Raw genomic sequence first — 18,625 nt, 5'->3', positions numbered from 1 at the left:
GGAGTAATGAGAGCTCCTAGAAGTGCCGGAGATGGGGTAAACTTGGATTCAAGATTTGATTTAGGTGAGGGGAGAGGTAGTGGGAATGGGCTGAAGTGTGGGATTCTCTTTCTGTCCTGAGGTAGTAGAAAGCTGATTCCCAGGGCATACATGCACTTCTCAGTAATCATTCCATCAAAGGACATTGGTCCACCATTAATAGTAACAATGCAGCCACTCTTTTCCTGAGGAAATCTATATATTTGCTGTCTTTCTGGTATTATATTTATTAGTTACAGTCTGTTTAAATGTGACGACATTAAGTACACTTTTGAGAGTAAATCGTTACTGCAAACTCGTAACCATTCAGGAAAATTTGTGTTGTGCAGAGACTACTTTTCCTTGCAACACAGTAATGCACACAGCCCCAGAAGGAGGACCCAGCAAGGCAGTCTCAGGAAGGAAGTGCAGGTCCCACAGTAAACTGACTGCATGCCTGGCATCAGTATTGATTTCTGGAGCTGCCCACTCTATTTTCACCCCTCACTTGGGTCTCATGGCACAAAAATAATCTGAGCAAGTAAGTGCCTTAATAGCACGGATTGCTGATTCCTTCTGCCAACTCAAGCAGTGGTCCCCACTCTGCTCCCTACCCACAAAGGGCTGTTAGGACAGAGAGCTGCTCTGGGCTACCAGAGACGGGCAAATGGCAGGGGTACCTAAGAGGTTTACCATGGAGTCAGGAATGCCAAGCCCCCAAATAGAGCATCTATTTTTCTAGATCCGTTTAATGAAGGGAGAAAGACAGTGAGCATCCTAAGATGTCTTCTTTCTATCTGAACACAAAAGAATTAGTGGCAAGTAAACAAACAGTGTCTCCAGCGGGCTGCATAGTGCAGCGGAAAGAACATGCACTTCGGTGTCAGAGAGATGCAGGACTGAACCCCAGCTTACTCTATGTGTGACCTTGAGTAAGTCATCTAATTTCTCTCACCCTCAGGTTCCTCATTTGTAAGACAGGAATATCTACAATGGTATTATGGGATTGTCATAAACACTAAGCGGGATTAGAAACAAAAATGCCTCTAGCACAGTGCCCAGCACATATGATTCAAACGTGACTCTCCCCCTCCAAACCCCAGCTTACCATCTCACACAGCTGGACTCCTCTAGACAGGCAGCGACAGAAAGGGCATTTTAATGGCTGTGTGCATGTCCGTTATCATGATGGTGGTGGTGGTTTCAGTTTTAGTTTTTTGTCTTTGTTTTGTTTTGTCCGTTTGTTTTTCAGTTGGGAGGTGGCAGGAGAGACTAAACGTAGGGGTGGAACTGGAAACATTTACAGGTACAGAGTAAACTTGCTAGGGCTTTAGCCTGAATTATTAGAATTCCACCAACTTTCCAAGACCACACTGGAAACGGGAACTTGGGCAGATTGTGCCAAGAGTGGAGCAAGCAGGAGGGTCCAAAATTAGGCAAGTGTTCTGGTCATTTAGTGGGTAAGCTGGAATTTGAACACTGAGAAACAGGAACTGGAGGAGGAAGGCAGCATATGGGAAATGGGGCTATAAAACGAACTTCATTGCACCAAAGGAAAGTGCAAAAACAGAACAAGAGTGAATGCCTATATGAACTGTTTTGACTATGAAAACATGACCACACCAGAAAGTTTATATGCCCTCTAGATGTGCGGGAGGAGGGGAGGAAAACAATATTAATCCTAACTCATTTTATCCTCACAACCCTGTCGTGTGTCCATACCCCCCAAAAGTCTCAAATACAACATTTAATGTCCCCCAAAATTTCATGTCCCTGTAATATAAAGAATTGTCACCAAGTATTTTTGAAAAAGAATTGAACACATTAGGTGTCTAAAAAATTATAAAGTGTTTTCTTTTCTTGCATAAACATAGGCTATGCCCAGGGGCTGGCCCGGTGGCTTAGTGGCTAAGTTTGCATGCTCTGCTTCGGCAGCCCGGGATTCGCAGGTTCAGATGCCAGGTGCCGACCTAAGCACCGCTTATCAGGCCATGCTGAGGCAGGTGTCCCACATATCAAATAGAGGAAGAAAGGCACAGATGTTAGCTCAGGGCCAACCTTCCTCAGCAAAGACAGGAGGATTGGTGGCAGATGTTAGCTCAGGGCTAATCTTCCTTAAAAAAAAACAAAAACAGGCTATGCCCACACTTTGGATTGCACAGTTGATTTAGGTTTTCCATCTATTTTAAATGTCAATTGCCATATACTTAACATGATTGAATGCAATACTCTGAATCAGTCATTTCAGTAGCATAAATGAATAGACTGACTAGGTCACTATGCACTTATTTTCTGTTTTTCATGAAAACCATTTTTTCCACATGCAATTCCACATTGCTTTCAAAATAGCTATTTAATTCTCACGAGGCACTGGGAACCCAAATCCTCCTCAGGACTTATTAAATCTGCTCCGCTTGCTCTTCCATGTCTCACAAAAATACCCACAGAACATTTCAGCTAATAAACATTTCAAAATCCCAAAGAAATCTCTCTTTTTAAAACCACTAGAGATGAAAACATGTGTCCCTCCCTAAAACTTTTCTTTGCCTTTGCTTAGAAGCAGTAATCAAAAAGAACTGGGGCAGGACAGTAGGCAAGTTTACTTTAGCATCAACTTAAAGAATGCCTGAGATATTTTTGCAGAAGAGCAGTGAACTTCTCCCCACTAAATACAATTTGTTTACATTAGTAAGTGAAAACCAGCAGCTTATTAAGCATAATAACCCTTTTTAGTGCACCACCTTTGCAGAGTTACTGGTAGTGGTTATTAAATAGGGTCACACGGCTGAGATTCTCAACGTTTTTAGTGCTGCAATTTCATTACCACTCCCCCTTCCTAAGGAAAGTTCTAGTTCATGTCTGTTAAATTTGAAATTGATTGTGAGCATTTGGGAATGACTATCCCTCCCCACCCTCAGAAATAATGATAAATACCTCTAGAAATCCTGAGGTCAGGGCTAAGAATCTCTAGCAAAGGTGTGGTACCCAGAAATACTACTAGCATCACTACTAGTAACAATTGCTCCTATTATTACTCCTACTCCTATCACTACTACTACTACTACTATCACCACCACCATTTCCTGAGCCTTGACAATCAGCCAGACACAGTAGCAAGTGGTTTAACATATACTACCTTTTCCTTCAAGGTATGATGAGTCCAAGTTTTATAGATGATGAAACTATCTATAGGCTATCTGAGGCTCAGAAAGTTATGTGTTCAAGGTTACCCAGATAGCAGGACTCCTGTCTGCCCAACTCCAAAGCTACCACAGCACACTGCGTCCCAGAACCTACTTACCATTTCTAGAAGGAGCGAGTTGTAGAAACTGAGGCTTTGGAGCTGGGCAAGAAGGCCCTGGGTTGGAAAGGTTGCTGGAAGCCAAGTCAAGAAGAGAAATAAAGCATGTGTGGTCAGAGTCAGTGGATCCAGAGATTCCTGTTGTTAGCTACCCAGTAACAGAATAAACAACTAGAGTATTGCGTATGTTTGTGTCTGATTGTCCTGCACTTCAAAAAGAAAACTACCATTCTATTTTCTCTTCACCTTCATGATCAAACTTCTCAAAGCCTGCATTTCCTTACAACTCACTTCCTCCTTGACCTCTCTGAATCTGTCTTCCATTCTCACCTTTCCACTGAACCTTCTCTCAAAAGTCACAATGATATTTTCCTGTATGATGTCGCTGCTCCAATGGATCTCAAACTTTCCACATCTTGAAGGCCTCGATTCCTTTGCTATTCTGACCCCATTTTGTTGGTTTTCTCCTCCCTTCTGTTCTTTCTGTTTCTCTTTTGCTCTCCTCCAGAATTCACATCCCTATCTCATATCCCTTACTTACTACAAGTCATCCTCATGATGGGTCAGGAACCACTGGTGATGAACAAGGAACATCTAAGTGGTGTGTACCTTGACCTTGAAAAAGGAAGTGTAATGGGGTGGTTAGGGGCACAGGCTCTGGAGCTAAAGTTCTTGGATTCAGATCCCCACTCTGTTACCTACTAGCAGCATGACCTTAGCAAATCAGTTCAATCTCTCTGGATCTCAGTGTCTTTATCTATAAAGCAGTAATAATAACAGTGTCTACCTCACAGAGTTGTTGTGAGGATTAAATGAGTTAACACATATAAAGTGCTTACCTGGAACATAGAAAATCTTCATTGTGTTACTTATTACGATAGTTTTTACGAAGGTAATATTTAAAATGTTGATTCTTTCCACAAGCGAATAATTTACTTCTAATATTTAATTGTTTAAATGCGCACCATCCCTCAGTAATCTCATGAAAAGCTCCAGAGTCTTTCCATCTATTTTTGGAAGGTCGGTTTGTTGTATTCCAAGTGACAAACAACTGGATTGATCTGTCCTGGGCCTTCTCATTCTACACATTCTCCATGGTTTGAAGTGCCTCTTAGATGCTGATGACTCCCAAGTCTTTATCCCTTTCCCAGACCTCTCTCCTCACCTCCATATCCAGCCAGCCAGCTGCCTACTAGGCATCTCCTACCTGACTCTGACCCACAGCACAACAAACCTCACATGTCTAAAAAGAACTCCATCTGTACTTCCTAGCCTGGTTAAAGGCGACATACTCATTCAGTCACTCAAGCCAGAAACCTGCGGATCATCCTACTATTCTCTCACCCCTTCACGCGCTGCAGCTAATTGATGACAAAGTAATACTGATTCTACCTCCTAGAAGTGTTTTGAATTTATCCCCTCCTCCCTAACCCTACTGCCACTGCCTTAGGTTGGGCCTTCGTCTCTCTCTGGATCAATAAAAGCCACCTAACTGGTCTCTTTGCCTTCACCCTTGACCCTTGACCCTTGCCCCATCCTGCATACTACAGTCAGAGCAATCCTGAAATGCAGATCTGATCCAGTTATTCACCTGCTTTAGATCCTTCCAAGGCTCCCCGAAGTCTTCAGGATTAAGTCCAAACCCCTGTGCATGGCATACAAGGCCCTTCCTCATCTAGCCCCTAGCTACTTCTCCACACTCACTTCTTGCAGCGATTCTCACATCTCACATTCTGGCTGAACCAAACTTCTGGTGGTTTCCTGAACACCTCTATGCTGCTTACCCTTTTGTGTTCTTGCATGTGACCCCCTTCAGTCCCTTATCTCATTTTTGTTCGCAAAATTCTACTCTTATTTCAAGATAACTTGATTTTTATTTCCATTCTACAGTCTGTCCTAAGTCCCTCAGGCAGACTTAGGTGTTTCTTTCTCTACGCTAGCTTGTCATCTTACACTTACCTTCATTACAGTAATTATTACTTCACATTATATTTGACATTTTACCTGTCTGGGTAAGCTCCTTGAGGGCAGGGACCAGTTCCTATTTATTTCTATATACCCAGTGTATACCCAAGTGCGTAGCATACCATTTTGCCCAAACAATTTGCTCATTTCCATCTCCACTAAGACCTCTGCTCTCTGTCTCAACAGAGGAAGTAATTTATTTTTCCTCCTTCAACATTTGCCTAAAATGCATTTTCTCCATTAAATTTTCCCTGATCACACTTACTTCACTCTAATCACTTCTTCATTTTCTCATGCCCTCGGTGCTTGTAAAAGACCCTTCCAACAAACATATTCGTGCCGTAATGATTTAGATTCTATTCTTTATTCCAGCTCAACTACTCTAAAAGGTAAGGATCATCTGCTGGAATCATCCATAGCAGTGGCTTTTTTAAAAATTAATTTCTGTGAAAACACCTATTTTTATGCTTGGAGAAGCAGTCAGACACCAATTCTTGCCCTTGCCAAATAAAATAGCCTTTCACAGTGAGGAACAGGAGCAGAAAGGAGAGAACAGCAAGCCACCTACAGTTTGAACTCTGGGAGAAAGACTTCTGAAAGCTACTGAAGTTATGACCTGGTGGCAAGACAGAAAGCTGAAATTCCCCAAACTAAGGGAAGTCTCTCCCTCGCTTTCAACTCATCTCCTTTCTTTCTTCTCTCTCTTAACACTAAAGAGCAGAGCCACCCAGCCCCTTAAAAGGCTTGATAAGAGCCAGGAAGAAATCAATCTGCCCATGGAGTTTGTGGGGTAGACTAACCCATTGCACTGCAGCAGTTCTGGAGGAGAGGAAAACTGGGGGCACACCAAATATCCAGGAAAGTGCTCTAATATGCTCAGTGCCCTAAAAGTTAACAAGACTAAGTAAGTAAAAATGGAAGGGCTACACTACATTCATTTCTACTCCCTGGACTGCATGCTGCTTTATAAATACTCCTCTTTCGCACTCAATACTGTGTTTTCCCTAGCTGTACTAAAGTTCCTAGAGGCCATCAACAACGTATGCTTCTTTTGTAGCCTGCAAATTGCCCACCACACTGAGTACATAGTGTTTGCTCAAGAAATGTTATTGACTGACTGATTACTAAGTATTTAACTACTTTTCTTCCCCTCAATATTTTTAGGAATGCTTATTATTCTCAAAACCGTGCAGTCTTGGAAGCCAAGAGGAAATATTCATCTGTTGGTATACATTTTCCCTTGGTTATGCATTAAACAGAGATTTCCTTTGGAAATGTAAACAAAGGATGCCTGATGAGACAGGACAAAGAACTATATATAGAGATCAAGTGGCCAGAGCAGCAAGGTCAAAGCAGGCCCTTCCTTAGCCAGAATAAAGGAGTCTTGGGTCTGCCTCTCCCTCCTTCCCATGCTCTCCAGCCCCAACAGAAAATATTTCCCAACTGCCTACCCTCTGAATTCTGAAGGCTGGGCAGCACCTATAACAGGCTGTATTACTAAAGAATTCAGCTAACAACTCTGTGGTGATCCTAATCTTTGTTTCTGTAATAATAGGAAGACTGCAGCTTTGTTTACTTTCTGAGGAGAATAGAGAACAGGGAGAAATAACCAGAAGAAGGAGGCAGTATTTATGGCCCCTTTATGAAAAGTCAATCTGTGACAAAAACATTTGCAGACAATAAGGAAAGGGAACAGGTTTGGCAGGAAAATAACCTATTCCAGTTTTCTCAGAAGTGCCTTAGCTGGTATCCTCCACCCCTGCCCGGTGTGAAATGCCTGGTTTATACTGTGAATATAGTCATTCTCTATAGACAAACCTGGATGCAATAAAATGAAAAAAATTCAAATCACCCTTCAGTGTCTGGCTTTCATGACAAACAGTATCATAGTATTTATTTCATTTTTTCAAGTATTTATAAGCATTTATGAAGTCTCAAGTCCCTTCTTTAACTGCATGTGTAATCCCAGGGCTTGTCCTGAAGCCTTCTGGACACACAGGCTCTGTGCCGAATGAGCATAATAAGTACCCTGGATTCACCCTATTATTACGGGGAAGTTTAGGGCACATCCCTAACCTTTCAGAAGGAATGATATCATAGAGCACAGCCATGGTCTTCCATAAACCATTCTGTAGGGCTGCTGTCAAAGATAGAATTCTAAACTGAATAGACTGTGGAGTTTACTCCCAAAATACAGTCTCACCCTTGACATGTAATGCAGTATCTCATGATTCATTTTTATTCTGTTGTCTATATTTCCTGCACATGTGTATCCACATCAGGGTGGATTTGTGTAGCGTGTAAGCCCTCTGAGGGTAGATACTGTGTCTATGCCATTTTCTTTGTACCTGGTAAAATGCCATGCATAAATAAGTGTTAGTAAAAGGTGACCTTTTCCGGGCCAGAGCAGACAGTGGCCTACACGCTGGATTTAACAAGCATCCCTAAGGGAGCCTCTTAAACACCTCCTTTGCTGGTTCATCGTGGGGCTGCTCTTCCCTCCTACTTTGCTTATATTTGGCAGCACTAGTGTCATGTCCTGAAGGCTCCAGCAGGAATACTAACTTCAGAAAGGCACTGTTAAAACACCACACAATGATGCATTGTTTTATGAGACTAGCTCCTTGCCACTTGAAAAGAGCAGGGCCCTGACTATAAAGCGTTGATTGGTGCAATGGACTGGGAAAGGTTGGAAGATTGCTATGTTTGGGTGAGGCTGGCTAGAGCGATAAGCTTCCCAGGGGTGGGACGATAAGATGTTAGAGAGGTCCTAAAGTGAATAAGCCATGAAAATAAACTGCTTACTTTGCTAATTTGACTACAGCTTGCTCTATACTTAATAGTCTTGTTGATGAGAATGAGGAAGATGATGATTATAATTTCTAACCACGTTTTATTCACTATTGGCTGTTACCCCACCCTCAATCATGCAAATTTTAAACCAAGGGATTCCTTATCTTGTCTCCTGCTTACAATACTTCCTTGTCTTTTCACCAGTGTGGGTTTCTTAAACTGTAATCTAACAGCATAATCAGAAGGTTTGATAGAGTGGAACACAGAGGGACTCTGATTAGCTGAAAACCACTGTAAAATGCCTTCTGTTTTCTTTCTCCCTCTTGGAAAGGATGAGACCAAAGAGAAAAAGAAGAGAATAAAGAAAGTATCCATTCACAGAATCATGATCTGTGAAATCTGGAAGAGACATCAAAGGTTATGTAGTCAGTGAAACCCCTCATTTTATAAGGTAAGGATACTGAAGCTGAGAGGCTAAATGACTTACTCAAGTTCATACTACCAGTTAAAAGCAGTCAAGTCCAGAACCCAATTTTCCAACTTATACTCCAGTGTTCTTTCTTTCCATTCCTTATGTTTCTTCGTAAATTCCCCACCCCATTCCACAATCTCACACCTGAGTTTAATGGGTATCCTATGTACCCTACATACAGTACCACTCTCTTCCACAAATGGAGTGCCCAGCAGGGATTAAATTGCTATGGTATGCCCATCATACAAGTATACCCTACTTTAAGAAATCCAAACAATCAGGACTGGTTACTCACATAAGAAATTCTTTGCCTTATGAGAAGATTCTCCACACACTCTTAAAAGAGGAAACCCCAGGTGAAATTAAAAGATGAGATCTTAATAAAATTATTTTATTGCTTAAAATAAAATAAACTTGAACCATTACACTTATCTGTCATACAGGTAAGATTAGAACTAGACTATCAGGTTGTAAATAGAATTAGAAACATTTTTATCAAACTACTGCCCATGAGGAGTCCTATAATATTTTACCCGACCCTGTCTACACTTTAATCCCTACCATCACCTCTTCAACAAAATCAACACAAAACCAAATGCTACAGCTGAAGTTTCATGCTCTCAAGAAAGGGAGAAAAATAACTTTCTTTTATTACATCCACTTATGAAAAAGTCGACTCCTCTTGTAAGTTCTGTTCTGAGATTTTATGTTAAATCTAACCTATGTTGGTGAAAAATCTGGAAAACCTTATACTTGTATGACACTTTATAATTCACAAGCAACTTTAACATATACATCATTTGTTGCTGACAAGAATAAGTGGAAAGGTGATGAGTGAAGACTAGTAAGGTGCATGGGGACGAAGGGAGGAGAGGCTAGGAAGAGAAGCAGCAGTCCTGATGATACTGTTACAGAAACAATATTGCACTGAACGAACCTCACCCCACCCCAAGGACCCAGGATTCCCAACTTCCCTGACAGTCCAGCAATCTCTTTAAGGAGCTAAGATGTTCAGTTTGCTGAATGAAGAAATACATTTCATGTCGGATTCTCATACTGCCTGCTTTATGGAAAGGAGGAGGGATTGGCCCTTGGACTATTGTCTCCCCGACCCATTACCACCACCTATTTATTTTCCTTAACAATATCTATCTGCCACTTTTCTTGGAACAAGCATCCTAAAGGAATGAGACTTCCTAGAACTACCATTCAATCCTTCACTCCAAATGGCTGAGTTACACTCTGACAAAACTCAAGTGCCCCCAAAGAATTGCCCAATCCAGGTCCTCTGAAAGAATCACAAATGTTTCTGTCACGTACCTCAACCTGCTGGCAGATCTGTATTAGTTTAGCCATTTGATTTTCTAGTTCACTGTTGCGCTTAACCAGGTTGGTGAGATTCATCTCCAGAGTTTGCTGCCATCGCAGAGAGGAAACAGGGAAGAGGGGAGAAAAAAGAACAAATGTTCAGTGAGCTTGAGAACCGGTATCATGTGGAGGTCAGTCAATCAACACATATTTCAAAGATTCATTGGGTACTTGCTATGGAGCAACTGTTCTAGGTGCTAATCAATAATGCTGTACATTTGCTCCACATTGTCATTATTGGGGAAAAGATGACTTTGTGGATGTAGGAATTTAATGACATTAAAGCAACTTTATGTTTTCTATAATATTTTTAACTTTTTAAAGTATTTCATAGTCAATATGTCATTTTGGCTTCATAGTAACCCTGTGACATAGGGAGAACAGGTATTATTCTCTCTTTTACAGATCAATAGACTAAGAAAGTGATAATTTATTGAGCAATTGCCAGACATTATGCTAGATAATTTCATATATATCATTTAATAATCATAACAACCCATGAAGTAGGCGATGTCAGCATTTTACAGATGAGAGAACTGAGCTTCAGAGTGGGGTAAAGTGTTTTTGCACTGTCATATAATTAGTATGTGGCAAAGCTAGGACTGGAACCCAGGTCTCTAGCCCTTATTCACAGCTTTGCCCCAGTATTCCATGATTCTTTTGTCTTTCTGCTGATAACTTTGATATTTATCAGTAGGTTCCTTCACAAAAAAAGATGATATTTTAAGTGCGCGAGTCATTAAAATCTAGCATCGTAGCTTCCCTTCTTGGGCACTTAAGGAATAGCCCATGGAGATGCCAGACTTCAAAACGCAAAGCCTGGCTGTATCAAGATAGGACATCCATTGCTTACCATTGCTTACTGGTGCATAACGTTTTTAGGTACACATTAGAAGCATTTTGCACGTCTGTTTAACATAACGTAGTTCTAACAGTACTCAAAACTCAGCATATTTTCAGTTGAGCAAGCTACTCTCTCTCATTCCTTATATGAAAAAATAGAACGTTATTCACTCTAGATTGATAATGGGCTTTTTTATTCCGCCGCATTCCCAAGTCTTCAGCCCTGAGGGCTGCTTCTCCTCGAGGACATGCCCCAATATCCACTCCTCTCTCACTCACCACCCCAACACCCCCACAAAATCTGTTCCAAATGTAATACCCCAAATTCCTGGCCCTTATTCTGCTGGCATTCCTTCCCTTGGTCGTGTTCATTGCTTCATTGCCGTCTCCGTGGTTCCTGTGGTTTGTTGTTGTTCAAAGTTCATGTTTTTGGTAGGGAGGATGAGGGGGGCATCGAAGAGTGGGGAAGGGGGAGAGGACTCGTGTACTTGGCCTCTTTCTCTACTACTAAGTAGCTGTGGCTCCTTAGTATCCTTGGCACTATCCCATAAATCTATCCCGGAGGATGTATTCCCATGGATATGTATTTCTAGGACAGACAGTCTGATCTCACTTGTTCTCAAACTGGATTATGAGAACCAGGTTAATCTTTGCTTCCCTTCTTGCCAGATCTCTCTCAGTTTCTTTGGCTTTATTCCCATGAAAGTGATTTTTCACTATTTATTCCATTTTTCTTGGCTTGGGCACAGTGTCTCCCCTGGCCTTCTTTAACTCCAAGACCACCTCAATCTGTGGCCTTCTCCTTAGCAAGGACAAAGAGAGGGACGAAGGAAAAAAAGGGTAGCAATCATTGATTTGGACATGATCTCTAAGCTAGGTAGACGTCAGGGGAAAAAAAAGAAATGGCAGTTCAGAGATTTAATACAACAAAAGGTATTGAGCACCTACTCTGTTCAAGGTGCAGTGACTTCAGAGATAAAGAAGAGGTGAAATTAAGATGGATGTTGAAGGATAAGTAGGATTTTAATAGACAGAGATGGATGCAGGCAGTGTGTTATAGGCACAAGGATAGCACAAGCAAAAGTAAAAGGGTATAAAGTAAAGGACATGTTCAGGGAACATAAATTGAGTTTGACTAAAACAGAGGGTACAAGACAGTAGTGGGGGACAAGGCTGGAAATGGATATCGAAGCCCTGTTATGAAGGTCTTGAATGCCTAGGTAAGGAGTTTGTAACTATTTTTTTTAAGCAGTGGGGGCTTACCAAAGGCTTTTGAGCAAGATAATGACATAATCGGGGCTGCATTTATGAGATCAACCTACCAGCAATATGTGGGGGCAAACTGAAACAGGAGAGCCTGGGGGCAGGGACACTGGTTAGGAGGAGGCTGCAATATTCAAGGCAGTTGGTAATGCAGGTCTGGGCCAAGCTAAGAGGATAATTGAGAGAAACATGTTTCAAGAAAGGATTTGTCGCTGTCAAATACGCAGAGAATGCAAGAAACATGAGGACTGATAAAAGGCAGCTGGATTTGGTAATTAGAGGTCACTGGTGACCTTTATGTCAGCATAGTCAATGTGGAGGCTATAAGTCTGGACTCCTCTTCAGAAATTTGGCCATAAGGCGACTATGATAGAGCTGTAGTTTGATGAAAGGGTCCAGCTTAAGTTAGAGAGTGGACATTGTTAATGGATCCAATCAGTTTGTGATTTCCTCTAGCAGAGTGGTTCAGATTCCTAGATCAATGGAAACCCACAGATCACAAATGACCATATTGACATATTAGGTAAATATAATGTAGACTGATGAACTCAAAGAAAATACTAGAAATCTGTGTTTCAAACTGTAGTGTGTTTCCATTCAAACATGGGATTCCACGGGGAGAATGTTTTCCAAAGTATATGCAACCTGTTGCAACACTTGTCATGAAACTGATATCTTATAAATAATTCATAGTGCGGAGCAGGACTAAGATCCCTGCTGTGTGTTCCTCATTTATGGCCCACAACTGAGACTCACAGCTTCTGTAAAGCCACTGAAAACAAAAATTGAGGCTGAACACATAATTTGGGGTCTGGTTAGACTATGGACCTTGGGTTACCATCACAAAATTATGGCAAATGGTTATTTTGCTCTGGCCCCCTAGCAATTTGCAGAATGCCAGCACATTTTAACAACACAGAACTAGAACTGACAAGATGACTCTAATTTCAACCTTACTTCATTAATATGAAAATGCTTTGAAAAATAAATCTTTGGCTAATGAAAACACCATCTGTTGATGGCTTTTTGCCACTGTTTTCTTACATTACGGGACATAATTTGAGGAAAACACTGAACATTTACTTACTCGCTTCCTATTCATTTACAAGGAATTAAAGCCTCCTCTCAAACTGGCATTGATTCTCAATAACGAACATATGCAAAGGGAAGCGGAGAATTGAAGCAATTACGCAGTCTATTTCCCCACCCTTCCTTATCATGCCTAGCACTGACGAATCATTTAGAACCAGAAATTCTGGGCCACTCTAGGTTTGAATGATTTCACTGATGTGGCCAAGCAATTATCTTGTCTATACTCTGACTGAGGAAACAAAACGGATACATATATGTGTGTGTGTGCGTGTGCATGTGTGCATGTGTGTGTGTGTCTGTATGTGTATACAATCTCCTTATGTAAAACTAAACATGTCTCTTTGTTGTTGTGTTGTGGTTGTTTGGTTCTGAAAAACTGTTTTGTTTTGCCCTTTTCTTGTGCTGTCCAGTTAATGACCAGGCCAGGCTCCCGCTGTCCAAGCCTAGTTAGTGCATCTTTCTCAGAACAGTTGAACGGCGACAGTGAGAGAGCCAAAGTGACAGGGAAGATTGGAATGGAGATATCTGCTGGGAGGAAACCGGGACAGGAGGTTGGCAGTGGGAGCAGGATGAAGCTCCCATTTCCTGCTGCAGGAGGTTACCTCTGGGTCCTTCTGTGCTTCTCCTGTGTGAGGGTTAGAGAAGCCATTTGAGCTATAAAACTGTGAGACCCTCTTCACCTCCAGGTGACTACATCATTAGAGTTCTCACAAAACTGTACGTGTGTCTAAACAGCACAAAGCGAGGGAAAGATTTGGCTGATTTGCATAACTGAGATTTTAAAAGGCCCAAAGTTAGCTAAATTGGCAGTCTACACTGATTCCATTTTTACCCAAGTTCCACTTCATTTGTGTCATATAGATTCAGCCTCCTTGTGTTCTGTTACAGCCTTCCCAAAGAGGAAAATGTGTTGCCATTTCCGAGAAAGCCAGGCACAGGCTATTCTTCCAGACAGTATCCCATAAAAAGAAACGGCTTCTCTAACCCTCTGAAATAATTGCTGGCTTCTTTTTTCACTTCCCTAGACAGAGGTTATCTCAGCTAACTTTCTCATTGGCTCCCTCAAGAAATCTATACGTCAAAACACCAGCTCTTCATTACAGCCAGAGATCCCCGTTATGGCACACACTTGACCATGATCTCCACTTGTCATGCTCCGTGAAGGCATGTGTTTTCACACGTATATGAGCACACTTATATACACCTACCTGACTTAAAAAGGGGTGAAGCTTTTCTGTTTGTTCTATTGAAACATCTATTATTTCCATTGAATGCCTGTATTCTCTCTTGCTTTCTGAAAGGTACAAGGGGAACATTATCTAAACCTAGACAAGATCCCAACTGTTTTGATGTGAGAATTGAGCCTTGGGGGGTTTGGGGAGAAGTAAAGGGAAGAAAGGCCAACCCATCTGAAACTCAAGCCATCCCAATTGACAGAAGGCAATTTCATCTTTAAAAATTATCTGAGCCCATGACTCCGTTACTATTCTTTGACACGCTCTTTTTTGACATCCTGTCTACTCACCAATGTCTCCAGCTCTTCCAAAAGCCAGGAGCCAAAATCTTAGCACATTTTTGGGGTCGCATTCTGCCTTCTTTTTTTAACTGCTTGTCTTAAAATACTTACTTTGCTTTTGCTTCAGTCTGTCACTTTATGTATCAATTACATACGGCCTTTCAACAGCAGAACACACCATCTGGTCCACAAACTGAAGCCCACACCCTTATGCCAGAGTTTACTCCTTCCCCAAACATTTATTTGCTGTTGCATAGACTTGGGCTATGTATCAGAATGAGATGCGGGTGATAGACTGGATGTATAAGGTCTACTCAGCTTGAGGTTTGTTAGGGAATAACCAGACCGGTCCTCCAGCCAGGTGAAACAGGTTACCATCCCTCTTCTTTTCAGAAGGTTCTAAAATCATCCAGCAAAGACTCACACTCCCTCAGTCAGATTATCAGAAATGCTACACAAACCATCCTGCATTCTTTTCTTTCCCCTCTCTTCAGGTGCATAGCATGGTTAAATCTCTACCTTAAATGTGTAAATTATTATTTGGACCTTTTAAAAGAAAATCCGTACTAAAAACCTAAATCCAGGGTTTATTTTGAACATACTCAGAATAGTGAGCCAAAGACAACTCTACTTTTCCAGAGGCCTCAGTAACTGTATTCCACTTGCACTATTCCTCTTTAGTTCCTGCCTCTCATACACATTCTCCTCTTTCTCCTTCACTCGCTCTTCCTTTATGTCTACCTTCTAGACCACTAGTGAGCTACAAGGCTCAATCCTGGGCCTCATTCAGCTCACTACTGCATGGCTCTACCTCCACGCTCAAGACACTCAAATCTTTGTCTCTGGCCCGGATCTTTCAGCCATCGCAAAGGCCTGAATTTCAATTCCTTCTAGGACACTTGCCCTTTCAGTTCTGAGAGTACCCCATGCTTTTTCTCCTCCAGGTATTTGAACAAACTATTTTCTCTTGACTAGAGCACTCCCTGCCCCCATCCCATCCCTGTCCCTCAACTAGGGATCCAAAAACCTGCTCAAAATATCTTTTGATGTCCCTCCTATGCTCTCTCACAAGCCCCTGTGCTTCCGCTGTCATAGCGCTCACCACACTGTCTTGGAACTGTGTCCTTAACTGTCTGTCTCCCCACAATAAGCTGAGAGCTCCAGCAGAGTTGGGACTGTGCCGTCTTTATCAGTGTAACCCCAACACCTCTTCTGGTGTTTGGTATCTTATAGGTGTACAGTAAGCGTTTGATGAATGAGTGAATATTGAATGACCCACATCACAACAACCTCAAATCTAAAGTCTAATCATCCCACCAAAACTGCTAGCCCCTTCCTAATTTCCCCATTTCTGTCCCCAATACCATCATTCTTCAAGACATCTCCTACTCAAAAATCATTTTTTAATTCTTTCTCTCAATCATCTATTATACAACAGTCATTCACCAAGTCCTGCCAATTCTTTCTTCAGTCTATCTCCAGTTTGCCCTCTTCTCCAACAAATCCATTCATGATTCCCTGTTTTGGAGCTCGACGACTTCTTTTCCCTGACTCTTCCATTGTGCTTCAGAGTATCCTGTGCAAACCTCTGTCATGGCACTTACCATACTGAATTGGAATTTTCAATATACTTATCTCCCTTTCTAAAACTCAAAGCTTCTCAAGGCAGGGACTGTGCCTTATTTGCTGTGTCCCCAGCTCCTACCACAATGACTTGAACATTTAAAATGTTCAATAAACAAAATGAGCGTTCATTAATTGTTAAATGACTGAATGAATCCCTGGCCTAAATCCTTGGTGCTACTGTTTAAGTTACCGCCTGTTCTATCTTCAAGGGAGATAAAGAACAAGACATTACCTCATTATATCAACCCTTCATAAACTTGAATGTCATTATCACATTTTCCTCTTTAAAATTCATTTTTTTGGGTTCAATAATTCTTGTTTCCTTAATCTTTCCTCACCTATATTATACTTCTGTAATATGTTATTTTGCCCAATAATAACAGACGAGATTTTCATCCACCCAAGAACACTCTCTGAGTTAACATTTTGTAAAGTATTCTCAGACTGACGATTGTTGATGAGGAGAAGAAGACTTGGAACAAAAGAAATAACAGAAAAACAGAAAGATAAGAACACAGACAAGAGGGGTATCCACTTGTTAAACTTGCTCTTAAACCTAAGAAACAATAGAAAATATCTTTCAACACAGGGCCCCGAAAATACTATATGAGAACAGAGCCAGAGAATCAATATAATTATTGGAGGGAGAAGAACAGGGGTTCTAATGAGTTTTAGCACACAGTTTGAGTAGAGATGGAATAAAATGCATTTTTTACACACACACATACACACACAAAACACGTACAGATTTATATATATTGTAAGTAATGAAGAGCAAGTCTTGGACAATTAAGAGACCACAGAGAAGTGTTATACTCATGGCCCCCTCATACCCAACTTATCTACAGATACGCCCACAGGAGATTAACACAGACACCCTCTCCTCCTCACACATAGTGATACGCATTTGTAGATACACATAGACACACAGTCACAGAGTCAGTCTCAGCCTCTCATCCATGCAGAAATACACACACTCATATATAGTGACACATACATATGTATGCAAATACAGCCTCTCTCAACCCAGTCTCTCATAAAGATATTTCTGTTTCTTTTATATTCATACTCATACTGGTTCAGAAACAGTCAAATGCCCATTGGTAGATAAGTTGAGAGGGTATCTGTCTTGGCAGACAGAAGTGGGTGTCAAGCGGGTGAGCAGACAAATGACTAGGAGGAGGTGGTGGCTGAGTGAGAATAGGTGGGCGGATGACAGAGTGACTGAGTAGGAAGAAGGACAAGTAATCAACTATGATAAGATTCTAGAATATCAAATTTTCCAACCTTTTAACTCTTGTTGTGGCTTTTCTTTGAACATTCTCCAAGTCTCATATCTCCCTTTTCTTTGTCTGGCAATCTTTCACTCTCTCTGTCTCAGTCTCTCTTCCTGTGTGTGTGTGTGTGTGTGTGTGTGTGCGTGTGTATATGTGTGTGTGTATTTCACTTTACCATTACAAAAAGCTTACTCTAGCACCAGGTAATATTTTATAACAAGATCTCTGATATGTAAATGTAACTGCTTTTAAGAATTATTTGTAGTAATGAATTTGTGGAAATGTAATGAGAAAAAGAAAATGTGCCTGTTTATTCCTTTCAGGAAATTCCTCTATTCCCCCTGGTTTTCATCAGCTATATTTTTGTCAGGCTGTGGGCATGGAAATGTGAAGACATTACTCTCAAAGAGAATTACAATAATCACATTTGATTTATACAGATGTTACCATAGGGTTAGGCAGTCGGAAAATCCAGCAATCAAAATGAATAGGCATTTAAAATTAAGGACATTCCATACTTTTGCTAACACTCTGGTTTTTAACATTATCAGTAGTTCACAGGAGTTTCTTTTTCAGGGTTCTAAAGTATTCACAATGGCAAGACAGATTTATATCTTATGAGAACCAAAGCAAGCTATAGATGTCGGTATACTTTCTGCAAATCCATTACAAATATTTAATTCATTTGGATTTCTTGAGCATATACTATATGTGCTAGACACTGAGGAGGATACTGAAGAAATAAAAGACATAGTTCCTGGCCTCGGGGAATTTATGGTATAGCTGGGGTGTGTTGGAGTGGCCTTTTGGGGTTTCAACTGAGCACTAAAGAATAGGTAGGATTCCTAAGCAGACCCACAGAAGATCACGAGTGAAAGCCGAGAGTCAGAAATGAGAATGGTATGTTTAGCAGACAGCTAGGAGGCTAGCCTGGGTAGATGAAGGTAGCATGTTTGAGAGTGGGAAGGGGAAAAGACAGATGGGCTGCATGGGAACCAAGTTATACAGGGCTTAGAATATTACATTGAGATCTGTCACCAATAGAGAACCACTGAAATTTGACCTCTTTTTATAAAACCAACATTTATTAA

General features: G+C 41.2%; 1 protein-coding gene across 10 annotated transcripts in view; it reads right to left on the bottom strand.

Annotated features, from left to right (window-relative positions):
- The window catches only part of MID2 (midline 2), a 78,696-nt gene that overhangs the window by 42,633 nt on the left and 17,438 nt on the right, over positions 1-18,625 (bottom strand). For 8 of the 10 annotated variants that reach the window (XM_070503295.1, XM_070503298.1, XM_014854639.3 and 5 more), the window contains exon 3: positions 9,870-9,965. The exons of the other annotated variants lie outside the window; for them this stretch is intronic. In XM_070503295.1, the coding sequence (XP_070359396.1) occupies positions 9,870-9,965 (96 nt within the window). The remainder of the gene's footprint in view (positions 1-9,869; positions 9,966-18,625) is intronic. 10 annotated transcript variants of the gene reach the window in all.

The sequence above is a fragment of the Equus asinus genome, chromosome X, assembly GCF_041296235.1.
Source record: "Equus asinus isolate D_3611 breed Donkey chromosome X, EquAss-T2T_v2, whole genome shotgun sequence".
Taxonomy (NCBI): domain Eukaryota; kingdom Metazoa; phylum Chordata; class Mammalia; order Perissodactyla; family Equidae; genus Equus; species Equus asinus.
The sequence above is the reverse complement of the archived record's forward strand: the minus strand, read 5'-3'. Positions and strand labels throughout refer to the sequence as shown.